The sequence below is a fragment of the Muntiacus reevesi genome, chromosome 17 (genome assembly GCF_963930625.1).
Source record: "Muntiacus reevesi chromosome 17, mMunRee1.1, whole genome shotgun sequence".
Taxonomy (NCBI): Eukaryota; Metazoa; Chordata; class Mammalia; order Artiodactyla; family Cervidae; genus Muntiacus; species Muntiacus reevesi.
The window spans coordinates 7,634,315-7,659,853 of NC_089265.1; the positions used below are offsets into that span (position 1 = coordinate 7,634,315).

The following is a 25,539-nucleotide window of genomic DNA, read 5'->3' on the forward strand; positions in this document are numbered from 1 at the left end:
GAAATGATCTACACTTGGTGTAAGGTATAAAACTTTGTGTTTTTTTTTTCTTTTGGAGTGGAGACAACTGCTCCTTCTCCACCCTATAAACCATAGTGTGGGATTTTTTTTTCAATACTGTTACTTATGTGTAAAAAACAAAAGAAAGGTTTTCTTTTTGTTTTTACTTACAAAACATAGAGAATATCTTTGTATACATACAGCGACTGGAAAGAAAGCTTATCTGAAGGGGTTGTGACTTATTATTTTCTTTTTTTTGTTTTGGAGCATTGGTGGTGGTGGTGTGGTGGTGGTGTGGTGGGTCTGTGTTTTGGGGGAAGGGAGGGTTATATTTCTTGCAGGCGGCTTTGCCGCAAACCACACTTCAGGTCCCCTTCTCAACGTGGGTCAGGATGCTCTCAGAGCGAAGACTCGTACTGTAGCAGCTCGTAAAGGAGCGGTCCATCCCGGTACCGGATGCCCACCGCGGTGGGTGTGACATACTGAAGAATGTTAATAGTCCTTCTCAACCTCCTGTCTACAAAATGAGCATCCCAAGCTGGGTATCGCTTTCTCGGCATGTCAATCTTAATGAGGGGCCCTTCTGGGAGGTACGGGCGCCCCGTCGGGGTCGGGGGCCCCATGGGTCTCACTTGGAACACGGGCAAGCAAGTGTCGGCCGTGAGATCCTCCTGTTGTTCCGTTACGGCTCTGGTAGGCGTGACCTGGGCCCCCCGGTACCCAGGGGTCTGAGGCGCCATGGGCTCAACATCGGGGGGCAAAGGGATGCCCCAGAGCAGCTCGGCACAACAGGAGCTGGCCAAGATCTTAATTCGCGGCCCCATGGGATGCAGCACACCATAATATAAGAGCATGAGTGCGATCCCAGCCACGAAGCTAATAAAGACACAACACAGTGCTGGCACCGCATAGGAGTCAGTGGTCTCTGGGTTTCTGTAAAAATACCAAAGGAACGTCAAGGCAGCATTCTCGGTCAAGACTATCGTGTAATAGGCAAACATTCGGTATCGAGTCCGCCCTTCCTTGACGTTAAACCAGCAGAAAATGTACACAATCCCTACCACCATGTTGAAGAGGATCTCCTCCCACTTGGACATGCAGAAGTCTGTTCCGCCATGGATGATCCAGAACGCCATGGCGCACCAGTGGACCACCACGAAGATCCCGAAGTAGAGCTGGAAGATGGAAGCAAAGAGGGCAAAAGAGATAACTCTGGATGAGATGGTGAAGAGGCGCCAGAAGAGGTGGATGAGGGCCCCTCTGTAGCTCATGCTCTTCTTGTCGTCCCTGGAGTCCCGCAGCAGCTTGTGATAGGAGGCTAGCACCCAAGCCAGGGACATCAGGGAAGTCACAGAGGAGACACCTGCCGGAAAGACACAAACCCACACCGTCAAAACCAGGGCCGTCCACTGCCGGGCCCTGCAGGGCTGCCGGGCCGGGGAGACGCCCCCACACACACGCGCACACACACGCTGCCATCTGATGGAGGAGGGGGAAGAAAAAGCACCAGGAACCAAGCTCGGAGGCTGCGGCTGCCCCCTAAGCTGATGGCTTTTGTGAAATCATGTCAGTAACCCAGTCCAGAACCTCTGGAGATCCACAGCTGCAGGCGGAGGCTGACGTGCTTTGTCAAGGGGTTGGGGAGCCTGGACCACCTGGCTGGCTCATCACTTCTGCTGCGGGTGGGACCGCATGTGTTTCCATTGTAAGAAATCACAAGCTCACCGTGGGGTCCACGTCCTTGTCACTAGCAGGCTGTGTTCTCAGAGGAGCCAGCGGAAGGGATTATGGGGTGTGAAGACCAAGAGCTCACTCTCTGCCCCAAGCTGCACAACTCTCCTCCTCTCAGAAGGTCCTCGAGTCGCCCTTTGCCTTCTCATAAGCTCATCCAACGCCCCAAGGAGCCCTCAAAAGGCTCTTCTCCCATTTAAGATCTTCTCATCCACTCCCTGGGCTTCCCTGGCGGCTCTGTGGTAAAGAATCTGCTTGCCGATGCAGGAGACTTGAGTTCGATTCCTGGCTCAGGAAGATCCCCTGGAGGAGGGCATGGCTACCCACTCCAGTATTCTTGCCTGGGAAATCCCAGAGGATCCTGGGATTGTCCTCCTGGACAGAGGAGCCTGGTGGGCTACAGTCTATGGGGTTGCAAAGAGTTGGTCACAACTGAGCAACTCAACAACAACTACACGTCCACTCTCTAAGGCCACTCTGATCAAGGGCCAGGAAAGCCTGTGTTTCTTGGGCTGCTCCTCACTCACTCTCGGCCTCCCCATGATGCTTGCTGCCTTCTCCCACCAACCGCTGCCCACGGCTCCTTAAAGCCATGACTGGTGAAGCCCGGTCCCTCTCTGAAACCCGGTCCCTCCATGCCTCTGTCCAGCAATAGGAGGGAGCAGGGTAACTCAGGTTTTGAGGATTCTTTGCCCCTCCCTAGCATGATGAGCTCTCAAAGGCCTCTGCATGTTCTTCCCTCCAAGTTTCCTCAACAAGCAGGTGAGCGTGTCTGATCCCAAGTGATACTTGAATCCCTACAGAGCAGTTTTATTTAGGACACTGCCTATCTGATATTTGTAACTCAGTCAAACTGAACACACTAAACAGTGACCAGAGTCTCTCCAAATCCACCCACCAGCAGGCAATCATTAGTCAGACGTCGTCATGAATCCCCTCTGTGCAAGACTCCCCATCACGCCTCTGCTCCTCCAAGCATCATCTCTACTCAGGCTACCCAGCGCTGCTTTTGTTTTCCCTCTCTCCCCAAATTCCAGAACTAAATGCAGCTCAATTCAGCTGGAGTCCTGAATACTGCCCCAAGGGCCACATCTCCTAACCAAATCCCCCTCCCTCGCCCCAGAGCACGATTTCCCTTTGGCTTCTTCCAGGCTGACAGCAAAGTCACCTGGTCATTTTCTCTCTTCAGCTCCAAGGTCAGATCCAGAAGCCCTATTCTTAAGACTAAAGAAGCGGGCCCAGAACTTCAGCCTTCTGCTTGTTTTTCCCTCAGCCCCTGTTCACCCCTCCACTCTTCTCCCAACCTCAGTGAAGGATCAAAGTCCTCTGTCGCTTTACCCTCCCACCCACCCCACGTCCTACCCTGCACTGGTTCTTCCCCTCCCATCCCCCTCATCCCCTCTTTTCCAACATTTCAAGAAGCTGTGCTGGTTTGCAGCTTGCAGAACATCAGAGTCTGATAACAAAAACCATCTTGTTGGTGGAAGCAGAGAAAAAGCCCGAAAGGTTAACTATTACAATGAGTACGCACTGCTTTTCTGATCATAACAACCAATGCGGAAAACAAACAGAAGAAATGATCCCCACTTCTCCATCGAAGCCAATCTTGAAAATGCCTGACAATGCTGCTATCACTTTTCTGGAAAGTTCTGAACACAGTACTCATGCGTGTCCTGTCTTGCCCGTTGTCACGCAGGACATTTCCACCAGCTGCCCCTGAGGCCGCGTGGGCTCTCTGACCACGTCACAGTGGCCACGCTAACCTGTGACCCTCTTTGGGAGGGGCTGTTCTTTGGGAGTCGGGGCTGGGAGGGGGATGGGTCCCCTTGAGAGTCACGTGACTTGGGCTGTTGGTTTCTGGAGGGTAAGGAACATGCCAGGCTTATTACCAGACACCGGAGCATCCTCAGAAAGCTTCTTTGTGACGTCATCTCACTTCCGATGAGCACTATCACTTTTTCTTGATGCTAAAAGTGATACACCTTGGACTTACTTCCACCCTCAGTGATCAAAGGGGAGTTCTAGAGCAGCTACATGGGAAGAAGGCTTGATTTTTCTATTCCTTTTAATAAAGCAAAATGTATCACTTCCCCTGTCCACAGAAAAGCAGGAGTCAGGAGCTCATGAAGTAAGAAAAAGCAGTTTAGCTTTTGCTGAAGCGTGGTCTAATGCAGTCTCTGAATGTGCTCTTGAACAAACTTGCGGTGCAGAAGCAGGACGGGCCCTCAGCTGTCACGGTCCTGATTTTGTTGTTTGGTGTGTTGTGATGGTAGCCCCGTCCATGCCACATACTAGCAAACAGTAATCCAAACGTCCACCGGCTGCATGTGGTGAAGCCACATCAATCCTCCACCATTAGTGTCGCTTCTGGGTCACCTTCGCCACTTCCAGATCTGTCCTTCAGGTGGCTTCAGGGTATTACAGAAACTAACCTCTGAGCCAACTCGGTCCACGGTCAGTGCTTCTGGAAGTCCTCTCTAGGACGTGGCATGGGTGTTCCCCAAATGTCATAAGACATCACTGCTGAATTACAAGGAGAGGTTCGGGAGGCAGTCACGTGGAGGACGGAGCGCTAGCTCTCGGCTGGGGGTCTGCGGGTCTGCTGATGTCCGGCCCACATCTTACCTCTCTGCCCCGTCCATTTCCAGCCTGGTGAAGCTGTAGGTCACTAAACAGTATATCCTCAGCGGCTACACACACCACTCACTTCAACCCACTCACCCAACAGGAAACAGGCATCCTCGTGAAAAAACACGCCCTGTGATTCACTGAGCCGGAATCTTACTGAGAAGAACACTGTGATGTTGGTACTCGCTACGGGCTGTGTCTCCATCTCCTCCCCTCTCCGCAGATTCTTAGGTGGAAGTCCTAACCCCCAGGAGTTTAGTGTGTGACTGTATCCCGAGACAGGGCCTTCAAAGGGGCACTGACTTTAACATGAGGTCATGAGGGCGGGCCTGGATCCAACATGACCTTATGAGAACAGACCATGTGGGCCCATGGAGATGCCAGGGGTGCGCTCACACAGAAGAGAGGCCACCTGAGGATGCGGGAAGAAAATGGCTATTTCTATCAAGAAGCAGAGTCAAGATTTAAACTCAGACTCTTTGGCCTTAAAAGTAGCCACTGTACTGAGACACCCTTCCGATTTGGTCTTAGAAGGGGCTGGGCACCCTGGGAGTGAAGGATCTAAGCCTTTCTTGGAGAGTGGACAGGAAGTATAGCACCCACGGGTATCTGAGAGAGGCCCCTGATAAAGGAGCTGAAAACCAAATCCAAGTTCTCCTCTACCTTCCTCAGGAAAGGAACATGCAAGCCACAAAGAAAGAGGCGACCACCAGAATTAGCTGAGATCACTCTCCTCCTGTTAAGTGACCACTCTTCAGAGGCCTGACTTTTCTCCTGTTAAGTGATCACTCTTCAAAGGCCCGATTCTCACTCTTCAAAGGCCCGATTCTCACTCTTCAAAGGCCTGACTCTCACTCTTCAATGGCCTGACTCTCACTCTTCAGAGGCCTGACTCCCCTCCTGTTAAGTGATCACTCTTCAAAGGCCTGACTCCCCTCCTGTTAAGTGATCCCTCTTCAAAGGCCTGACTCTCACTCTTCAAAGGCCTGACTCTCACTCTTCAAAGGTCTGGCTCCCCTCCTGTTAAGTGATCACTCTTCAAAGACCTGATTCTCACTCTTCAAAGGCCCGATTCTCACTCTTCAAAGGCCCGATTCTCACTCTTCAAAGGCTCGATTCTCACTCTTCAAAGGCCTGACTCTCACTCTTCAGAGGCCTGACTTTCCTCCTGTTAAGTGATCACTCTTCAAAGGCCTGATTCTCACTCTTCAAAGGCCCGATTCTCACTCTTCAAAGGCCTGACTCCCCTCCTGTTAAGCGATCACTCTTCAAGGCCTGACTCCCCTCCTGTCAAGTGATCACTCTTCAAAGGTCTGACTCATTACAGAGGGAGGGGGTGCAGGGCTTTCCCTCCACAGCAGCTCACTTGGCAGATTTCTGTCTGACCCTAGGTCAACCCCAAAGTCAATATATGACCCTGGCCAAGACCCAAACCCACACCATGCTCAGCCTGTGAGTGTTTATGACTCCTCCCACTTACAGCTCCATCACCTGCATTCCAGAGATCAGGCTGGAGACTGCTAAACACTCCTTGTTCAGCCATGTCGAGTTCCAGGCAGTGACCTTCATGGCTTGCTCGTTTTTCCTGGTGCAAACCATGAGGGGTGGGGGTTGCAGCTGGCCCAATGGGCGACCTGATTCCAGCCCCACCAGCTGGGAGGTCACTAAGTCAGGGCCTCCTGGGGGGCACCCCCAAGAAGGGCTTGGGTCAGGGGTCTTGGGGCTCTGATCACCAGACTAGGGATCTAAGGTTTCTAAAAAGAGGATGTCTGTACCTCAAGACCAACGAAACACAGCGTGACGGGCAGAAGTCTCAGCTGGACATCTTTGACCGGCGAGGCCCTTAAACCCAGCACGGTCACCCTCCGGTGGCTGACACGTTGTTGCGGTCAGAGTTAAGGCTTCGGTACTTATAAGGCCTGGGGGGCTCCTCAAGACCCTGCCTTGAGTTATGAGTGCACCCTGTCCAGTGCCCGTTCACGCTCCTCAGAGTTTCCTTCTCCAAGGGCCTCAAACCGAAGCTCCTGTCATGCTGCCAGGCCTTCATCCTGGGCCCTACTCAGGACAGCCCCTGGCTGCTCTGAGGTCACCTCCAGCTAGCTCCTCACACCCGCTCTGTCCCACGTGCTCCAGGCACAGGCCCAGCGCAGGACATGTGCACTGGCTCTGTCCATCACCTGCATGACCCTTTCCCAGGTCCCCAAGTGTCACCGCACGGAGGCTTTACCACAGCACGGCTTTTCAGCAGGCTGTTGCCAGCCAGACACTGAAAACTGCAGCTCCCAGTACCTGCTCCCGCCTTCCAGGCCTTCAGTCCAGTTCAGTCCCTCAGTCATGTGTGACTCTGTGACCCCTTGGACCGCAGCACGCCAGGCCTCCCTGTCCATCACCAACTCCCAGAGCTTGCTCAAACTCATGTCCATTGAGTTGGTGATGCCATCCAACCATCTCATCCTCTGTCGTCCCCTTCTCCTCCTGCCTTCAATCTGTCCCAGCATCAGGGTCTTTTTTCTAAAGAGTCAGCTCTTCGCATCAGGTGGCCAAAGTATTGGAGCTTCAGTTTCGGGCTGTATTTCCCACTTTAGTGTCATTCACCATCCCGTACACTCTCTACGGGAAGGCCTTTTTTCCTTAAGTATGTTCTCACCTTGATGCAGATGAGCCCCTCAAGGGCAGGGCAGCAGTTGGTCTGGTCCTTCTGAAACTATGTGCAAAATCGCAGGGGTATTTTGATTCTCAAAGGGGGTGATGGAGAAAGGAGCCCACCAGCTGTCCCACCCTCCCACCACTATCCCTGAAAACAGGAAAAGAGAACTCCCGGGGGGCCTCCATTTATGCCTGCGTCTTTCAGAAGAAAACCTTGAGGGCAGAAGGCAGAGATGAGGAGGAATAATACCCACCAAGTGTTCCCAGTACAGCAGGTATTGTGCCAGACACTTTGCATAAATTATTTCCTTTAATCCTGACAATAATCCCCTGAAATGCTTATTGGTACCCCATTTTATAGGAGAGGAAACCAAGGTGCCAGGAGGTAAAAGGATTTGTCTAGTTTTAAGGCTTGAAGTGTGTGCTTGTATTCTGATGGTTCCCGTTTGGGGCCAAGCTGGTCCTGGAGGGACCGCCCCACTCAGGTTTAGCAAATTCCTAGAAACAGCAAACAAGAGGTGCTTTTCATATGCAAACCAACCAGTCCAGAACTCACACCTCCTTGACCCGGCCCTGACACTCTGGGCCACTGTTTCCCTGTCCTAATCACCTCAGGGCCAGGTACCAGACAATTAGGGACAGCCCTGGACCCCAGAGCCTCCTGATATCATTCAGACTAGCTTATCTCAAGCCCCCCACCATGGCGTGGCATGCCGGCCTCTTATTGGGAATCTGTGAGTAACAAGTGATTTTTTTTTAGTGGCAGCTGTCTCCTGATCTATTGGCCTTGAGATGCCTAAATAATAACAAAATCTGTCTTTTAAAACAGCTACAACATCAGCAAACTGCTGGTGAGGGAGCTTTCAACACAGTGCCTCCAAAGGCCCCGATGCCCTGGGCTTACAAGCTCCAGTAGTTTCCCCTTCCCCCATGGACTCACATGCAAGCTCCCATTAATGGTGCCCAAGACCTCGGGGTCTACGCCCTTCTCCTGGCCCGTGGTCTAGTGATGTTAATCCACTCACAGAGGCAGAAGAGCACTGTGGTTCTGCCAGCTGGGTAAAGGCAGACTTTAGAGATTCTAGAACAAATGTCAGCCGCTCAGCTGGTCTGGCACAAGCCTCATGAATGCCAGAATTCTGGTGGGCCTAGAGCACACTGTGAAGGAAGCTGTCTGCCGTCACTGGAAGGTCCCAGTAAATCTACCCTCACTGAGGAGCAAACAGCCGACAAGACTCAAAGCTCTGATGCTCCCACAGTGATGGCCATTGAACTGTACACTTCAAATGAATGACTTGTGCAGTATACAAACTGTATCTCAATAAAGCTGTTTAAATATATATATTTTTTTAACAAAGAAGAAGAAGAAAAGATGCTCTGCCAACAGGACCATGGGCAGGGCTGAGCTATGGAAGCAATGCAGGCATCATGCCCCATCCTCCCAGCCTCCTGGCTGCTCCCGAAACGCTGGGGTCACCTTCTTAGCTCAAGGCCTTACATTTGGTTATGCTCTCCTCTGCTGCATGTACCTCCAGTGACCTGCAGGCTGGCTCCCTCCCTGCTCTACATCTTTGCTCAGAGGTCCCCTTCCTGCCCCCTTATTGAAAGCTGGACACAGCTCTGCTCCCCCAGGCTCTCTTCTCAGCTTTAGAGCTCTGCTGCATACTCACCATTTTCCAATACAGAAGACAAAATATTTGTTCTGCTCCTTGTCCATCTGTCTCTCCAAGACACATAAGCTCCATGAGAGCAGGGCTTTCTGTCTGTTTTGTTTATTACTCTTATCTGCCCCCAGCTCCTGGAACCATGCCTGGCACACAGTAGGTGCTTAGCATAAATAGTTACGGAATAAGTGGTGACATTATAGTTACTGCTCAGGCTTCTGAAATGGCAGCTCTCAGAGACTCCCCCATGAAGCACCGCTGGTCAGCCTGCCTCGATGACCCTCTTATTACAGCATTTGATGCAGAAACATTTTCAGGTGGCCAATTGTTATTTCATCTGTGCTAACTGTTGTTGTTTAGCCGCTAACTCTTTTGCGACCCCATGGACTGTAGCCCACCAGGCTCCTCTGTCCATGGGATTTCCCAGGCAAGAATACTGGAGTGGGTTGCCATTTCCTCCTCTAGGGGATCTTTCTGAACCAGGGATGGAACCTGTGTCCTTTGTGCTTCCTGCACTAGCAGGCGGATTCTTTACCACTGTGCAACCAATGAAATTGATTTACCCTGCCTTTCTCATAGCTTTCCTACTGCTTTAAGGACTCTTCCTCATATGTACATACTGCACTTTCTTTTGCACTTAAAGTTTGTTAAGAGGGTAGATCTCACTTGTTCTTACTACAATTTAAAAAAAAAAAGTACTCTCTTTTTCTCTAGCTTGTTGTTAGGGGCAACCTCAGCCAAAAGGCCTCAGAATTGGAAACAAAGTCAAGTGAAACACACACACTGAAAGTGTCATGTCTCTGCTTAAAATCCTTGCAGATTCTGGTTAAGAGTGTGAGGTTTTAATGTTCTGTTTGATAAGAAGCCACTGGGAGCTGGAGTGGGACTGTGAGCTGGAGTGGGGCTGTGAGCTGGAGTTCGCTGCTCAGGGGATTCTGTGTGTAGACACCAAGCAAGTATCTGATGGGAGAGAAGGATGGGTGACTCCTCAGAAGGAGACAGAAGCACAGGTGGAGAGAGATCCTCCTACAGGGAAGTGAGAGAGGCCGAGTCTGTGTTCTGGAGGCAGAAGGCAGGCACATCCCTCTTCACTGCAGCCGTCTGTGACGATGCAAGTCAGCCAGGGAAGGCACACACCTTCCCCTTCATTAATCCAGGAGGCGAAGACACAGACGTGGGTCGAGCACCCTGAAGTCCAGACTGGAGGCTGGAAGATCTTTCTATCAATCTGGCCAGAAGCCCAGGAATATCAGAGCCAGCAGCGAGCTCCAGTTTAGCACCAGGGGGGTGGGGGTTGCGCAGGAGGTGGGGAGTCGGGGAGGAGGGGGCTGCTCCAGCAGGGTTAGGCCAGGTGGTGGCCAACATCACAGAAGATCGGGGCACCAGAACTCACTATCACTTTGTACAAGGTGATTCATTATCTGATGGTGTTTGACACAGTGGAAATTCACACGTTGGTGTGGAGCACAGATCTGTCACCTTCAGGACACACAACATCATTGTCACCGTCTGGCAGCAGCTTTACCTAACTGTAACCCAAATCCTAAATGATCAAGTAACCAACTTTGGGGAGTCCCAGGTGGCTCAGTGGTAAAGAATCCACCTGCCAATGCAGGGACCGTAGAAGACATGGGTTCGATCCTTGGGTTGGGAAGATCCCCTGGAGGAGGCAATGGCAACCTACTCCACTATTCATGCCTGGGAAACCCCACAGACAGAGGAGCCTGGTGGGTTACAGTCCATGGAGTTGCCAAGAGTCAGACACGGGCAATGTACCCATGTACACTGAGCGACTGAGTATGTACGCAATCAACTTTTGTGACCCAGATTTGGAGGGTAACCGCTGATGTCCATACAAGCAGGACCGGAGAAAGCACTTTTCACATTAGAGAAAAGAAATCTCCCAAGAGGAGAGAGGTGGTCATCTTTGATCATGGGGAGAGGAGGGCGAGGAGCGCCAGTTAACCAACCCCACAGCTGGCCCTCCTTCCCCTGAGAAGGGGAACGTGGAAGACTGGTCCTCACAAAGAAGGGAAAGCTGATCAGGACAGGGAGCTGACGCCCCCTCCAGGATGCGAGCGGCTGAAGAAACAGGCAGACAGGAGCCGCAGAGAAAGCGGATGGACACCTGCATCTCTGTGGAGTTTCCCATCAGCTCTTGCTGGGAAAAGGAGCAAGTGTGAAGTGGGAGGGCTTCTGATAGAAGAGGAGCCAGCAAGTGAGCTTAAGAAAGAAGAAAATCAGAAACTTCCAGTGGTCCAGTGGTTAAGACTCCGCACCCCCAATGCAAGGGATCCAGGTTTGATCCCTGGTTGGGGAGCTAAGATGCCACATAATACATAGGGGGAGCTCAGAAAAAAGAAGAAGAAGAAGAAAACTAATTAGGGAGGTCAATACCAAAGGGATGGAAAGACAGGGGCCTATTTGAATCTTAAGAGTTCAATGTTTGTCTAAAAGAAAACCAATGTTTAAGGATACCCACCAAAGGACAGGTGTCTTTGCAAACCCCTTCCTGACACAGCATCTTGCCTATAGCAGAGAAGATGCCTGACAGATGGGGGGTGGGAGGCCACAAGCAACAGGTCACAGAGTTGTATAAGAAGGACAACACCTCAATGTGAGCTCAATCCCAAAAGGCAGGCTCAGCCACTGTGTGCGTGGAGCGATTGACACTCCCCCACCCCAGCCAAAAGCATCAGAAAACCCCCAAAGTCAGGAAAGGCGACAGAGCTGCTAACTCTCAACCTGATCCCCAGACAGCATCTTTCATCTCAACATACCCCAGCTCAACCTCCTTCCATCACCACCTCCCCCAGGCTTGCTAAGTGTTGTTGATTTCTGCTCCAGAGTTGCTTGCCAATCCGTGCGCTTGGCTTCCTCTTCCAAGCACTCCAAGCCCATCGTTTCAGCCCTGGACGCCCACAGCTGCCTCTAACAGGAGCTCTGGGCTCTTGGTTTCCTCCCTGCATACCAGGAAAGGGATCTTCTTTAAAAGCTAATCTGGCACCAATGCAGGAGACACAGGTTCAACCCCTGATTCAGGAAGATCCCACACGGCCCGGAACAACTAAGCTGTGAGCCAGGATTATTGAGCCTGTCTGTGCCCCAGAGCCCGGGAGCTGCAACTACTGAAGCGCCTAGTCGGTGCTCTGAGACCAGAGAAGACACTCTCCATAACTAGAGAAAAGCTCGGGCAGCAGTGAAGTCCCATCTCAACCAAAAATAAATAAAAAAATAAAATTGAAAAAGCTAACTTGGGACCCCTCCGGTGTTTTAGTGGCCAAGACTCTGCACTCCCAATGCAGGGAGCCCAGGTTCGATCCCTGGTCAGGAAACTAGATCTCACATGCAGCAACTAAAATCCAGGGCAGGCAAATAATTAAAAAAAAAAAAAAAAAAAGCTAACCTGATCATATAGCTTTCCTACATAACCCTTCCCACTGCACTTGGTATACACCCAAGCTGTCAGGCCCATGCCTTCCTCTCCACCCTCCCCCATATCACTCTCCTTCCCCTGACTGCTGACCCCCAGCCAGGCTGAGTCCTGTCATTTTCTAGAATAAGCCAGGCTTTTCCCACCCCAAGGCCTTTGTATTTGCAATTCCCTTTGTAGGGGAGGTTGTTTCTGCTCCTCCCAAAGTTGGTTCCTCCTCATCGTTTATACTCAGGCTAAGTGTCAGCTCTCTAGAGAGGCTTTCTCTGATGTGTGTGTGCTAAGTCGCTTCAGTTGTGTCTGACTCTGTGCAACCCTATGGAGCCCACCAGGCTCCTCTGTCCATGGAATTCTCCAGGCAAGAAGACTGGAGTGGGTTGCCATTCCCTTCTCCAGGGGATCTTCCCGACCCAGGGATCCAACCCAGGTCTCTTATGTCTCCTGCACTGGCAGGCGGGTTCTTTACAACTAGCACCACCTGGGAAGCCCAGCGCTGCACCAATAAGCTCTCTGCACACCCCACCCCAGGTACTGTGGTCTTGGCATCGTGTTCGTTTGCTTAACGCATTTGCCACAACATGCCGGCTATCTAACTGTTCCTGTTACATCTCCCAAGAGAGAAAGGAAGATTCGTGAGGGCCTGGACTACCTCTGTTATGTTCCAGGTTGCCTCTGCACGTAGTATGGCACCTGACTGAAAGCGTCTTTGTTGATGGGAAGACTGTGTCATGTACCCATAATACACCCGCTAAAGTGCTGCAGACAGGTATGTGCAGTCCACTAGACCTTCACAACCACCCAGAGGAGCTACTATTAGGAGATCAACTTGTCCCACGTTGTAAAGCCAAAAAATGGTGGAGGTGGAATTTACACACAGCTCTGGAGGACTTTTCTCAGCATGCGGGACTGCCTCCCCATCCCTGTCATAGCCAGGAAGACTCTCGAAGCTCCCAGCTGACACCAGGCTCATTACCAGTGAAAAATGGCACTGTTTTACCATGTAAAATGTGTACTTTTTATCTTTATTTAAACTTGACTTGAGACATCTGATTTAAGGAGGACTCCAAATGACCAAAATACTCAAATGAAAGTGAAGGTGAAAGTCGCTCAGTCATGTCCGACTCTTTGCGACCCCATGGACTATACAGTTCTTGGAATTCTCCAGGTCAGAATATTGGAGTGGGTAGCCTTTCCCTTCTCCAGGGGATCTTCTCAACCCAGAGACTGAACCCAGGTCTCCCACATTGCAGGCGGATTCTTTACCAGCTGAGCCACAAAGGAAGACAAATAATATCTGTATAATATCTGCATGATTTAATAATTACCACTATGATTGTATTTTGAGTTGATAAGCATCAAAGAGTTGATGCCTTTGAATTGTAGTGCTAGAGAAGACTCTTGAGAGTCCCTTGGACTGAAAGGAGATCAAACCAGTCAATTTAAAGGAAACCAACCCTGAATATTCATTGGAAGGACTGAAGCAGAAGCTGAAACTCCAATACTTTGGCCACCTGAGGCAAAGAACCAACTCACTGGAAACGACCCTGATGCTGGGAACGATTGAAGGCAAAAGAAGGGGACGACAGAGGATGAGATGGTTGGATGGCATCACTGACTCAATGAACATGAGTTTGGGGAAACTCTGGGAGAGAGTGAAGGATGGAGAAGCCTGGTGTGCTGCAGTCCATGGGGTTATAAAGAGTCAGACACAACTGAGCGACTGAACAAAAACAACCAGTTTTACAGGTAAATTGGATACAAATCCATCTTTCAGGCTGACTACTGTAATGTTAACTCAGTCATAAAAGAGGAATCAAAGGTGGAGAGATGGCATAAGGAGAAAAAGTGGAAGAGGCTGGTATCTGGCAAGATCCGTGGAAAACTCACCTATTACAAAAACAGCAATCTACCTAAGTGTCTTCTAGCATTAATGGTACAAAGTGGACAGGTGTCACCAAAGGCCACCAAATGAGACCAGCTGGCCATGATGTCATTAGTAACGTGTGGTCCAATTCTACCATCAGCAAGAACAAAATGGTCAGATGCTGCCCGAGGCCTTTAACATTCATCATGTCAAAATGCCCAGAACAACCCTCCGAGGTAAGTACCAATATTATCTCCATTTCAGAAACAAGAAAACTGAGGAACAGAGACGCTCAGTACCTCGCCATAGGTCACACAGCGGTCAAGCAGCAGGGGGAGTCCCCTCTGCAAGAACTGCTGCTTGAAGACTGCTGCCCTGCAAGAACGCACAGCATCCACGCCGCCAACAAGCCCCTTGAAGTTCACAGACTTGGCTGTCCTCTCCAGATGGTGTGGAGCAAGGGGGGATCCCAATGGAGAGTGCCCTACAGCTGCCTGTGAACTTGGTGGCACCCAGGGCCCACTGGAGCAGCTTGGGGAGCCAGGGGCCCAGAGGCAAGGACCCAGGAGGCCCACAGGCCCCAGTGGCCAGGGACCCTCTGCCCCAGTTGCCTCGCTAACGCGAATCATACACACTCACATCCTCTGGAGTCAGGAATCTCTGCACTGAGTCCCTTCAGCAACATCTCTGCTTGAATGCTCCCCATGATGGGAAACTCACTACCTCATGAGACAGTCTCTCCATCTCTGGATGGCTCCTGCTGTTTGAAATGTCTCCCACATGTGAATTCATAACCATCTCCCTGTAGCTCCCTCCTGCTCTTTGGAACGATCATGGTTCCCCTACATCCCTTCAAATGCTGGGGTTCACACAGCCTACATCTTCCCCAGGATGAAATGTCCCCAGTATCCCCCAAGCATCGTGATCTCCAGCCCCTCCTCACATGGGCTTTTGCCCCTATCAGAACTCCAGCCTCACTGAAATAAGCTCTGACATGGCCTGGACATGTGCAGGCTGGCCTGACTGAAGTCTGCCCTGACATCAGCAACCCAGGGTGCCAGGGTGCTTTGACCAGAGGAGTCCCACCTAGAAAGGGCTTCTTGGGTCGCCGGGTGGCCCCCAAAGGCTTCCTGCTGCTGTAGAGACCAGTGGTGTCCAGACCAGCCCCTGGGCGCTTGGAGACTATCTGGAGTCGCGGGGGCCAGGAGTGGGGGGTGGGCGCGATACCCTGGGCTCTGGACCCCCACCCCCGTCTACCTAGAACACAGCTGCTTCAGCCTGTTTTATAAACGGGGCTTCTACATTTTGTAAACGCGTTTGAAGCACCACGGCTCAAGAATGTCTAAAACTGCTGATGCCGCGTGACACGATTTGGCCTCTTGGGCACGTGCTGTCTCCCTCATCCCGTGTGTGCCAACGCCGCGGCTCAGGCCAGCGCCAAGATAAAGGGCCTTTTCCCTGGACCGGGAGACCCAGGCCCCCTGCTCGGCCGCTCCAGGGGCACTGGAGACCCGGCTGGGCTCTGCGCACACGAGGGCCGTGCAAGCGCACGCGTGACGGCGGCGGTGCGGGCGCGCACACGGGGGCGCGCACACGGGGGCGCACAGGCCGGGCGGCGCCCCGGAGTGCGCGCGGAGGGCGGGGTGGGGCACTCACAGGGCAGCGTCTCGGCGCGGCTCTTCTGGATCATTATGCAGAGCTGTAGCACCAGTTGGGGGGCGCTCTCCAGGAAGGTCTCCAGGAGGCGCAGCATGTTGACGTCTGCATATTCGTACATCATAGCCCAGTAGAAGCGTCGCTGGTGTTCCTTCTGCCGCTGACTCTGAATCCCCAGGTACATGGTGCGGATATACCTGCGAGAGGCGGGACAGAGCAGAGAGAGAGGCATGGGTTGGGGTGGCGGTTCTGGGAGGACCAGGCCCTCCCGGGCAAACCAGCCTCCCCTCCTTGGTTCGGAGGTTCTCCAGGTGCTGGGACCAGCCCTAGGGGTTCTCCCAGCCCACGAATGAGGTACTGAGGCTTCAGGGTGGGGTGGGGTGGGGTCAGGCCAGGGAAGGGGGCCCAGGCAAGCTGTCCCCTCCCCCGCCTCGGTTTGCTCATCTGTGAAGTGAGAAGTGGAAGAGTGGTGCCCAGGGAGCTTGCGGGCCTGCCAAGGCAGGATCACAGATGAGCTCGGGGGGCAGGTGGGTTCGCTCAAGTTCGGGGTCCCAGGGGGAAAATTCCAGTAGGGTTTTCACCTCTCTGGAGGAGGAGGGAAAGGAATTAGCATTTATGAAACTCCTACTGGGGATCACTGGAGGGCTGCCCGCTGTGGCCTGGGGCCCGGGCGACAGGTGGAAGTAAACCCATGTGGGACAGGCAGGCAGGGCTCACAGGCACAGGCTCCGAAGGTAGATGTGGGAGCCACCAGGACCTGGCCGAGGCTGTTGGACCCCAAAACTCATGCGTGCCCCCCTCCACGCTAGGGGGAGCCTACAGTGGCGCCTCCATCCAGGTGCGGCCCGGGACTCAGCCACACAGACACATGGACCCCACTCCCTCTGAGGAAGCAGCGCAGGTGGAGGGCGTGGGCTCTCTCCTCTGCTAATTGTGGGGGCCTGGACTAATCACCCCAACTTTGTGTCTCTGTTACTGTTCTTTAACATAAGAGAGTTACAGTCTCATGAGGCTGATGGGGAGGGGGGAGATGATCCCAGTGCTGGCTGTGGACCCAGGCCCACGGAAGAAAGCCCCTATGCCTGCTGCAGTTCTCCCTAAACTGTAGAAGCTTTCTCCAAGCCACAACAAGGGGAGGATGGACGGTATCATGTAAGCCAGACTTGGGAAGATGCCCTGGAGAAGGAAATGGCAACCCACTCCAGTATTCTTGCCTGGGAAATCCCATGGACAGAGGAGCCTGGCGGGCTACAGTCCATAGGGTCTCCAAGAGTCAAACATGACTGAAGCGACTTAGAACACACAGAAGCCAGACTCAGCCAGCGGTCTCTGGGGCCGAGCGCAGCCCAGAGAAGCTGGCAGCGCCAGGACCAAAGCAAGGTTCAGAAAGCACAGTGGGCCCAGGTAGAATCAAGATCATGCAGCATCAATTGGGGTCACAGACAACAGGACAGACTGACACGTGCGTCCCTGGCCACCCCCTGGGAATGTGTCTTCTAAACCACCAAGCCAGAATCACAGAGGTTGAGAGCATGGCTGACCCCTACATGGTCCCCATTGTCCCCAGACACCCCATCAAGGGCCCACTTGGGGGTCTGTTTCCATCGCCACTGCCAGCCTGGTCCCCGCCATTACCCCCTCTCTCTTGGATCAAAGCAGAAGCTTCCTAAATGGCCTCCCAGGGCCCACTCTTGCCCCCAGAACAACCCACTCTCTGCCCAGCAGCCAAGGCATTTTGTCAAGATCACAGACGCAGTCCTGTCCCCAGCTTCTTCAGCCCTCCCTGACTTCCCATCATGCTCAGAAGAAAATCCCAACCCTCCCTCGGCTCCTGGGCCCTGCCCGCCCCCCAGTCTCATCACCTGTTCTCTCGCCAAACGTTCTCGTGTCTTGTGTGTCTCCCGCGGACACAGGAGCTTGTCTCTGCTCACACCGTCCCCCGGGGGCCTGTGGAAGAAGGAAGACTCCTGCCCCCAGGGCTGAGTCCCCCCTGCACTGTCACAGCACTGCGAAGGCAGCCCACTCCCCCGGGTATACTGAATTTCTAAGAGGCTCCCAGAGAGGGGCTCTGTACCCACCTTGTTGAAGCAATGGGAAAGGTGGGCATTGCCCAGGAACCTCGCATGGAGTTTACAGCAGCCGGTGCTTTAGAAGCAGAGGTGAGAAAACGTACATTTGCAAAATAATATAAAACTACAGTGATGCTCCTATCTAAGTCCAAACTGGTGGGCCTCCTACCTGTGGAGAAGACCTCGAAGAAGACCCATTGGCGGGGCTGAGACAGACGCCTTATTTCCTGCATATACACTCCTTGGGGTGAGCGGAGAACAACCCTGGGGAGGCGCTGCAACAGGCATGGTGTCAGGCTGGAGTGAACCGTGCGCGGCTGCAAGCCCCACCGGGCACCGCCGTGGGCCAGGCGTCTCCCGAAGGTCCTGCCACGCCCTGGGAGCAGCTCTGGTCACCGTCACTGAACACCAGCCTGAAGCTCCGAAGTGAAGCAGGGCGTTGACTCCTTGTCTGCTCCAGGTTCTAGCCCTCACCGGCTGCGCCGCCTCCCGTGAGTCCCCGCCTCTCTCCAGGCCTCTGTCTGTAAGTTCCCCGAATCACGGGGCCAGGGCAGAGGCAGACGGGAGGACGGGGTGGGGGCGCTGGTGGCTGACCTGACCTGGAAAGCTGTAGGGTCACTGAGAGAGGGACAGAGACCAAGAGACACGAGAGACGGCCACAGAGAGGGACGGAGGAGACCCTGGAGAGGGAAAGGGACGAGGGAGAGGGGAGCTATGTCAGAACCAAGGGCCTGAAGGAGACGGGCTAGACGAGGTGACCGTAGCCACAGGCTGGGCGGGGGAGGCCGCTCTAAGGACCTGTGGTCGCAAGTAGTTGGAAGGGGCCGGGGAGCCGGACTCCAGAGCCCTGGGCAGAGGGGACGGTCGGATCAGGTCGGATGAGGTCGGATGGTGGCCTGGGGGGACAGCGCAGGAGGGGACGAGGGTGCCCTGGTGAGTCCAGAGGCTCTGCACGGGCACCCAGAATAGCCACGTGGCCCGAGAGCCTTGGTGCCGTGGGTCTCCCAGGTCGGATGTGGTCTCTACGCTCCTAAACTCCTCTCTGCTCAGTTGTGGCGCCTGAAGGGCAGGCACACTGCCGGGGGCCAAGACTCCCTCAGGGGCCAGACCACAAAGCTCTACTTTCTCAGGTCTGCTCTCAGACCTCAGCCTCTACCTCCCCTAGCCTCACAAGGGGGCCCCATGGGGGAACGATTTGGTATCACAACCCAAGCCTATCCATGCATCTAGGTCCCCAGGCGAGGTAACACCAACACTCAGGTTCACCCAGGTCAGCCTTGCCAGGGCAAAGGGAGCTCTTGATCTGCCCTTCCACGCCCCTGTTCCCCAAGCCACTAGCCCCTCTGTCCAGCATGGCCAGAGAAATGGAAGACAACGAGCCCAGAACACATTGGTTCAACCATAACACCTGCCAGAGAAACCAAGCTTGCCTCCATGGTAACATCCCAAGATACGGGAAGAGATGAAGGTAGGAGCCACTCCCCACCCATGAGAAGACAGATGCTCGAAGCCCCGTGTGCACCAGGATCAAGTCTGAGACCAGAAATGGTTATCATGCCTCCTGAGATGCCAGCTCACATAGCCTGCCGCCTGGAGTAGGGGCTGTATCAGAGTCCAGTTCAAAATTCCCCATCAAGGGCCTTCCACCCAATCCTCTGGCTCCTGTACCCTCCTCTTCTGTCCTCAAGTCCCTGGGTCCCTGGTAGACCTTACAGAATCCAGAGTGGGGTCTTGATGACCTCTGGGGAAGCCCAGCCAGCAGCCTCTTCTTGCTAAGCCGTCACCCCTGTGCAGAGACAGCCATGGCCAGGGCCACAAGGTGGCGCCAGGCCCTAAGCCACGCAGGAAGGCTGCTTCTCCGCACCGTGATCTCATGCCCAGCCGGCGGCCTCCCAAGGCCTGCACCTTTCAATGCGGCAGCGTCGGGGTGCAAGGGGGCGGCTGGCCAGGCCGAGGGGCAGTCCCAGATGTGCCACGTCCCCACGAGAGAGCACCTTCAAGAGACACAAGGTGGGCTGCTGCTCCCTCACCTTCTCCCTCTCCCCGGCAGGTTCCAGAAAGCTCACCTCCCCCAGAAAGGTGGTTTGGGAGGAAAAACATCCAAGTCTCCTCCTCCTGACTGGCTTCCACCTGGATTCTGTGTCGCCTGCTGTCACACTATTTCTCTCCTAAGAACATTGGATCATGAAAGGCATGGATCTGCAGGCAGGCAGGCAGTTGTCCTTGTGGGGCGAAGACTCAGGAAACCTGTGTCTGGTATGAGGTCCGCTGGACTGCTCGACCTTGGGCAATTCACCCATCACAGAGGGGCAGGCTGAAGGCTCGCTAAGCCAAAGGATCCTTTGATTAACTCCATCTCTCTCTGGCTTCTCAGAGCCTAGAGAAGGGCCAAGCCTCTTGGCAAGTAACACCAGTGTTTGTGTGGCACTCACATGTGACTGCTGTGAGTAATGTGAGAATCTTTAAGAGAAAAACAAAGTCTACCAAACACTGGAAGTAGAAATATTGATAGCATCAATTCTACACACTCTTTTCCCAGAAAAATAAAAGAGGAGAGAACACTTCTGTGTTCACTTTATGAGGTCAGCATTACTCTATCAAAGTCAGACACGTACCACACAAGAAAATAAAACTACAGACAATATCTCTTATAAAAGTAAAGTGTTAGTCACTCAGTCGTGTCCAGCCCTTCTCCAGGGGATCTTCCTTACCCAGGGATAGAACCTGGGTCTTGTGCATTGCAGGCAGATTCTTTACTGTCTGAGCCATCAGGGAAGCCCCATCCCTTATAAACACAGATGCAAGTACTTTTAACAAAATACTAGCAAATCAAATTCAGTGATATAGGGGGAAAAATAGTATTTGATAGCCAACTGGAGTATATCTGGGGAATGTAAGGCTGATTCTATATTCAGAAATCAATTAATGTAATTAATGATATTAAGAGGTAAAACCACACACTATATTAACTGATGCAGAAAAAAGCATTTGACAGAATTCAACATCCACTGATGATTTAAAAAAAAAAAAAACAACTCTCAGCAAACTAGAAATAGAAAAGAGCTTTCTTAACCTGACATAGATGAAGGACATCTATAAAAATTAATAGTTAATATCACACTTAATGATATAAAGACTGAAGAACTTAAGATCAGGAACAAGGCAGTAATGTCTACATTCACCATTCCTATTTAACAGCATACTAGAAGTCCTGGTCAGTACAATAAGTCAGGGGAAAGAAGTAAGTTTATACAAACTGCAAGGAAAGGGACTTCCCTGGTGGTTCAGCAGTTGAGAATCTGCCTTCCAATGCAGGGGACGCAGGTTCTATCCCTGGCCAGGTAACTAAGATTCCTCCTGCCAGGAGGCAACTTAAGCCCCCATGCCACAACTATGACCTGATGCAGCCAAAAATAATCAATCAATTAAAATTTTTTTTTTAATTGCAAGGAAAGAAGTAAAATTGTCCCTATTTGTAAATGATATGATTATCTGGATAAAATCCTCAGAAATATAAAAAAAAAAAGTTCACAGAAATAATTAGCAAGTTTAGCAAAGTCTCATGATACAAGGAGGACAGAGGAAGGAGCCTGATGCTCTGCAGTTCATGGGGTTGCAGAGTCTGACCCGACTTAGCCACCGAACACCGGCAACAACACGATACAAGGTGATCGTGTGAAAACTGAATGTATTTCTTTAGACTACTAGTGAACAATGGGAAATTGAAATTAAAAAAAAAAAAAGATACCACTTAAACAAGTTCCCTTAGGGGAAGGCAGGACAGGCAAGGGGATTAAGAGGGACAAACCATGAGGCATTAAATAAATAAGTCACAGGGACGAACACACAGCACAGGAAGTACTGTCAGGACATCCCAGGAACTTTGTTTAGAGTATAATCTATAAAGTTATCGAGTCGCTCTGCTGCACCCCTGAAACCAGTATAATACTGTAAGTGACTTATCCGTCAATTTAGAAAAGCTTTTATGTTTTTGCACTGTTTAAACACAAGCATCCCGTGCCTCCGGGGCATGTTGACCCTTGTCCTGGGCGGGCGTGGAGCACGCTCTCACAGGCACACACACCACCACCACCAAGAATGCTCCACACAAACACCACACACACTCATTCACACTGCGCTTACAATGTGGACACACCGCTACGTGTGTACATGCTAACCACGCGTGAAGTTCATGCACCCTCGCGGCCACACGCTGTGTCTAATGCAGACGGACACGCACACACTGCCATGCACCCGAACACACGGCCCAAGTCCAGGCCCTCCCTTGTACAGACCCCCGTAGCCCATGATCATGTCCTGGTGTCAACAGGCCCCAACTGGGGACCCTGAGGGGTGGGTCTCTGCCAGCCCCTGGCGTCACAGCTGACTCAGAGGACGGACGCAGAGGGCAAGCCTAAAGCACATCACTTCTGGGTAGGCGTGGGGATCTCCCACTTCCCCCACTGGTAGCCGGGAATCGCCAGAGAGAGGGTGCTGCAGCTACTGGACAAGGAGAGATGCAGGGCTCTCACTGTGGGAGGAATCCTGCCCCCGACATCAAGGACAGAGCCGGGCCAGCTGCTACCTCCACACACACACCCCCCCCCCCGCCCCGCCCCGAGCTCACTGCCATCTGAACTTGTCAGCCCCAGCCCTGCCACACCTGTCCTGCTTCATCTCCACCTGAGCCTGGCAGATCGGGGAAGCCTGGCTTGTGGTCGCGGTGAAGGCGTTGAGAGCTGTCACGATGATGCCTGATCTGAACTCTCGTCTGGTCCGTCCTTCTAGGTGGAGGGGCTCCCTCCCGCGTGTCCTCTGCATTGCTGACTGCATCCCAGGGGCCTAGGGCCAGGTGGCTGTGCAGTGGCCCGAAAGCAAGGTGGGGCGGTTTCAGGGTTCTGGGCTGCATGGCGCTTGTGCAGGAGCCTTGCTGGTCTGGGGTCTGTCACCTGCTGAGGATGGAAGCTGACCTGGGTCCCCAGGCATTAACGGGGGCTCCAGGGCTGTGGTTTCAAAAAGGGGGTGCTCCCACCTGTAGGATACTGACTCCATGCCCAAGTAGGAACCCCTGAGAGTCTTCCTTGGGGCCCCAGGTCAGGACAGAGAAAAGTCCTTCAAGCTCTTCTAGGCCATCACAGATCTTGGGGGCACCCAAGCTGTGGCAGACAAGATCGGGGTTCAGCCTGCCTGCCTAACCTCTGCCAGGTACTGATACTCCCCTTTTTACAGATGAGGAAAATCGAGGCTAACCTGGATCCAGTAACGCAGGGGGCTCCCCAGTGGCTGTGCAGTGACGTATCCAACCGCCTGCCTCCGCCCCACCCCCCACACACGTGCTCCCCGCCCCTGGCCACACATGCTGGCCCTCCAGTCCCAGGCCTTCCTGGCATTGCTCATCTCAGTGTCTTGGCTTCTGCTGTCCCCGTCATCCCCGAAGGACCCAGTTCTCCCCACATGCCTCACTCCACGCCCAGGTCACAGCACTTCCCTTCCCCACTTCTGTCATGCTGGGTCCTCAGTATAGCAATAGCTCCTATTTGTGGGGTTCTCCCTACACAGTAGGTGCAGTGTGAGCCTTCTACGTATATTATGTCATTTAACCTGAGAATGTCGCGATCATCAACAGATGAAGAAACCCAGCGAGAGGAAGTCCCAGAATGTGGCTGCCAGCCAGCCTCGTGCCACGCGCTGGACTCCAGAGGCGGTGCTTCTAACCCAGAAACGCTGCATTCTTCTATTCTTTATCATTTCCCCCTTCCCTCCTTCCCACTTCACTTTCAATTCTATGAATTAGGTCATCTATTAGCCCTGTTTTATAGAATCAGAAAACTGAGGCTCAGAGGGGTTACACAGCTCCCCAGGTTGGAAAGTCAGATTTCAGCCTTGATTTGATTAGCGGCGCCGCACGCCTGGTTTCCACCCCGAGCGGTCCCTCCCTGCTCACAGCCCATCCGCACTGGAGTCAGACAGAGAGGCCCCTCCAGCTGTATCTTAACCCCCGGCTTATGCTGCTGTACCGCCGCTGCCCCTACCCCACCGTGGTGAGCATCCCGCAGAGGTGCTAAGGTGCATTTATCCCCTGCTCTGACGGTCTCGTTTGACCGAGAGATGCCTGCACCACCACCTTCAAATACATAAAATACATGGTCCCCAAGGCAGATGGCCAGAGCGGGTGTGAGGAGCACGATTAAAGCAGGAATGACCCGGGTTGGACCCAAGAGAGAACGCCAGCCAGCCTGGCAGGACGCCCCCACAACGCGGCAGGTTTTCCGCCCTCTCTGGACAGGTTCGGAGGGAAGCTCAGGGGCTGTGAGGGGTCAGCGGCCCACAGCTCAGAGCAGAGCGGCTGGAACTGTCCTTCCAGTGCATCACAGGCACGCGCGGTGCGCCCACTGCCCACCTGGGCACACACGTGTGTGTGTCCGCCCAGCAGTCCTGGCCGAGGGCCCCCTCACACTGCCCAATGCCGACGTGGGTGGCTCACGGGGCCCCTGAGCTGGCACATTGGCAAGACTGTACCAACACAGCCCCGGCTGAGGGCTCTGCGCCCTAGTGTGAGAATGGGTTCTGGAACCTTCCACCGCCTGGCCGGCCTGGAAGCCCCCCACCCCTCCCCTCCCCCCATTCCAGCTGAGACGTCTTCAGTTCGCAGGAAAGGTGGAGGGGCCAGCTGCCGACTCAGCCCCGGAGAGCAGCGCATCAAATCGGAGCTATTTTTAGCCCTTTTCTCCAGCGTCTAACATCAGCTGAGCAGTGGTGGCCGGCTTGGGGCACGCCTCTGAGAGAGCATGTCTTAGCTGGGGCCCGGGGAGATGATGGGGAAGCGCCCCAAAGCTTCAGGGGAAGGGAGGTGGCTGTAGCGGATGTCAGGTGCTGGTGGCAAGGTGGCCTCAGCATCCCTCCAAGTAAGGGTGTGAAGCGCCCCACCCGCCTCAATTCCCCACTGGCACAGGGGGGCCCAAGCGATTGCATCTTCTCTGAGACTCTGCAAGACACCTGGTTTAAAAAATCAAAACGCCTTTGCAAACGTACATGTTGGAGGCACGATCCCTGTTTCTCATCAGCTCCCAGGAGGACACAGAGCCGAGCTTTGAGGTGTGGGTTTCTCTCTGCACAGCTGGTGCCCAGCACGCTGCCACACACCTGGTGGACATTCCCAGTTTGTCTCATGAATGAATGAACCAACTGGTCAGCCTGTGAGTCAAACCCTTGAGCCCTGGGACGTTTAGAGTGCAACCTCCCTGGTCAGGTATAAGGAAAACCCCCATCTTCTCCAAGCTCTGTGTCAGCTCGGAGTGTCCACAGTGGGCGTCCCGGAGCTCGAGCCCAGGGCAGAAGCTGGAGCCCTCTTCCCTGCTCTTCTCCGGCCTCCCCATCCGCCCCCAACTTGTCCTCAAGCCTCACTCTCTGGCCTGCTGGGCCCCCAGTCCTGAATGAACGAGGGGCTGCCTTCCTCTTTCCAGCCCGTTGGCGCAGGCTCGTCTTAACCAAGTTTGCAAGCCCGTCACCGGCCCCACCCAGCCTTGTGAGGCTCTGCTGGGAGCTGGAACCGCTGCTGTGCCCACTGCGGAGAGGCCGCTTCGCCTTCATCTGGATGAGAACGGAAGACTCTGATGATGGCCCTCCAGCGCTGGCTCTGCCTGCTTCTTGCTGGAATGGATTTACCGGTCTGCACCCGAGCACTATGGGAGGAGGTTGGCCCTGCCCAGCGAAGTACATGTTCAGAGTGCCTCACCACCTCAGCAGAAATCCACTGGCCCAAAGTAAAGTCACGTGCACTCTGGCATGAGCTCTGAATCATGTGACCAACATATAAGCATGAGCCTGCCCGGGGTGACGGCCCTGAGG

The 25,539-nt window shown here is 53.4% G+C and overlaps 1 protein-coding gene across 1 annotated transcript in view; it reads right to left on the reverse strand.

Moving 5' to 3' along the window:
- Positions 1-398: 398 nt before the first annotated feature.
- Positions 399-25,539, reverse strand: part of XKR6 (XK related 6) — a 254,459-nt gene continuing 229,318 nt past the window's right edge. The window contains exons 2-3 of the mRNA XM_065908241.1: positions 15,623-15,819; positions 399-1,363 (exon numbers count right to left, since the gene is read on the reverse strand). Of these exons, the coding sequence (XP_065764313.1) occupies positions 399-1,363; positions 15,623-15,819 (1,162 nt within the window). The remainder of the gene's footprint in view (positions 1,364-15,622; positions 15,820-25,539) is intronic.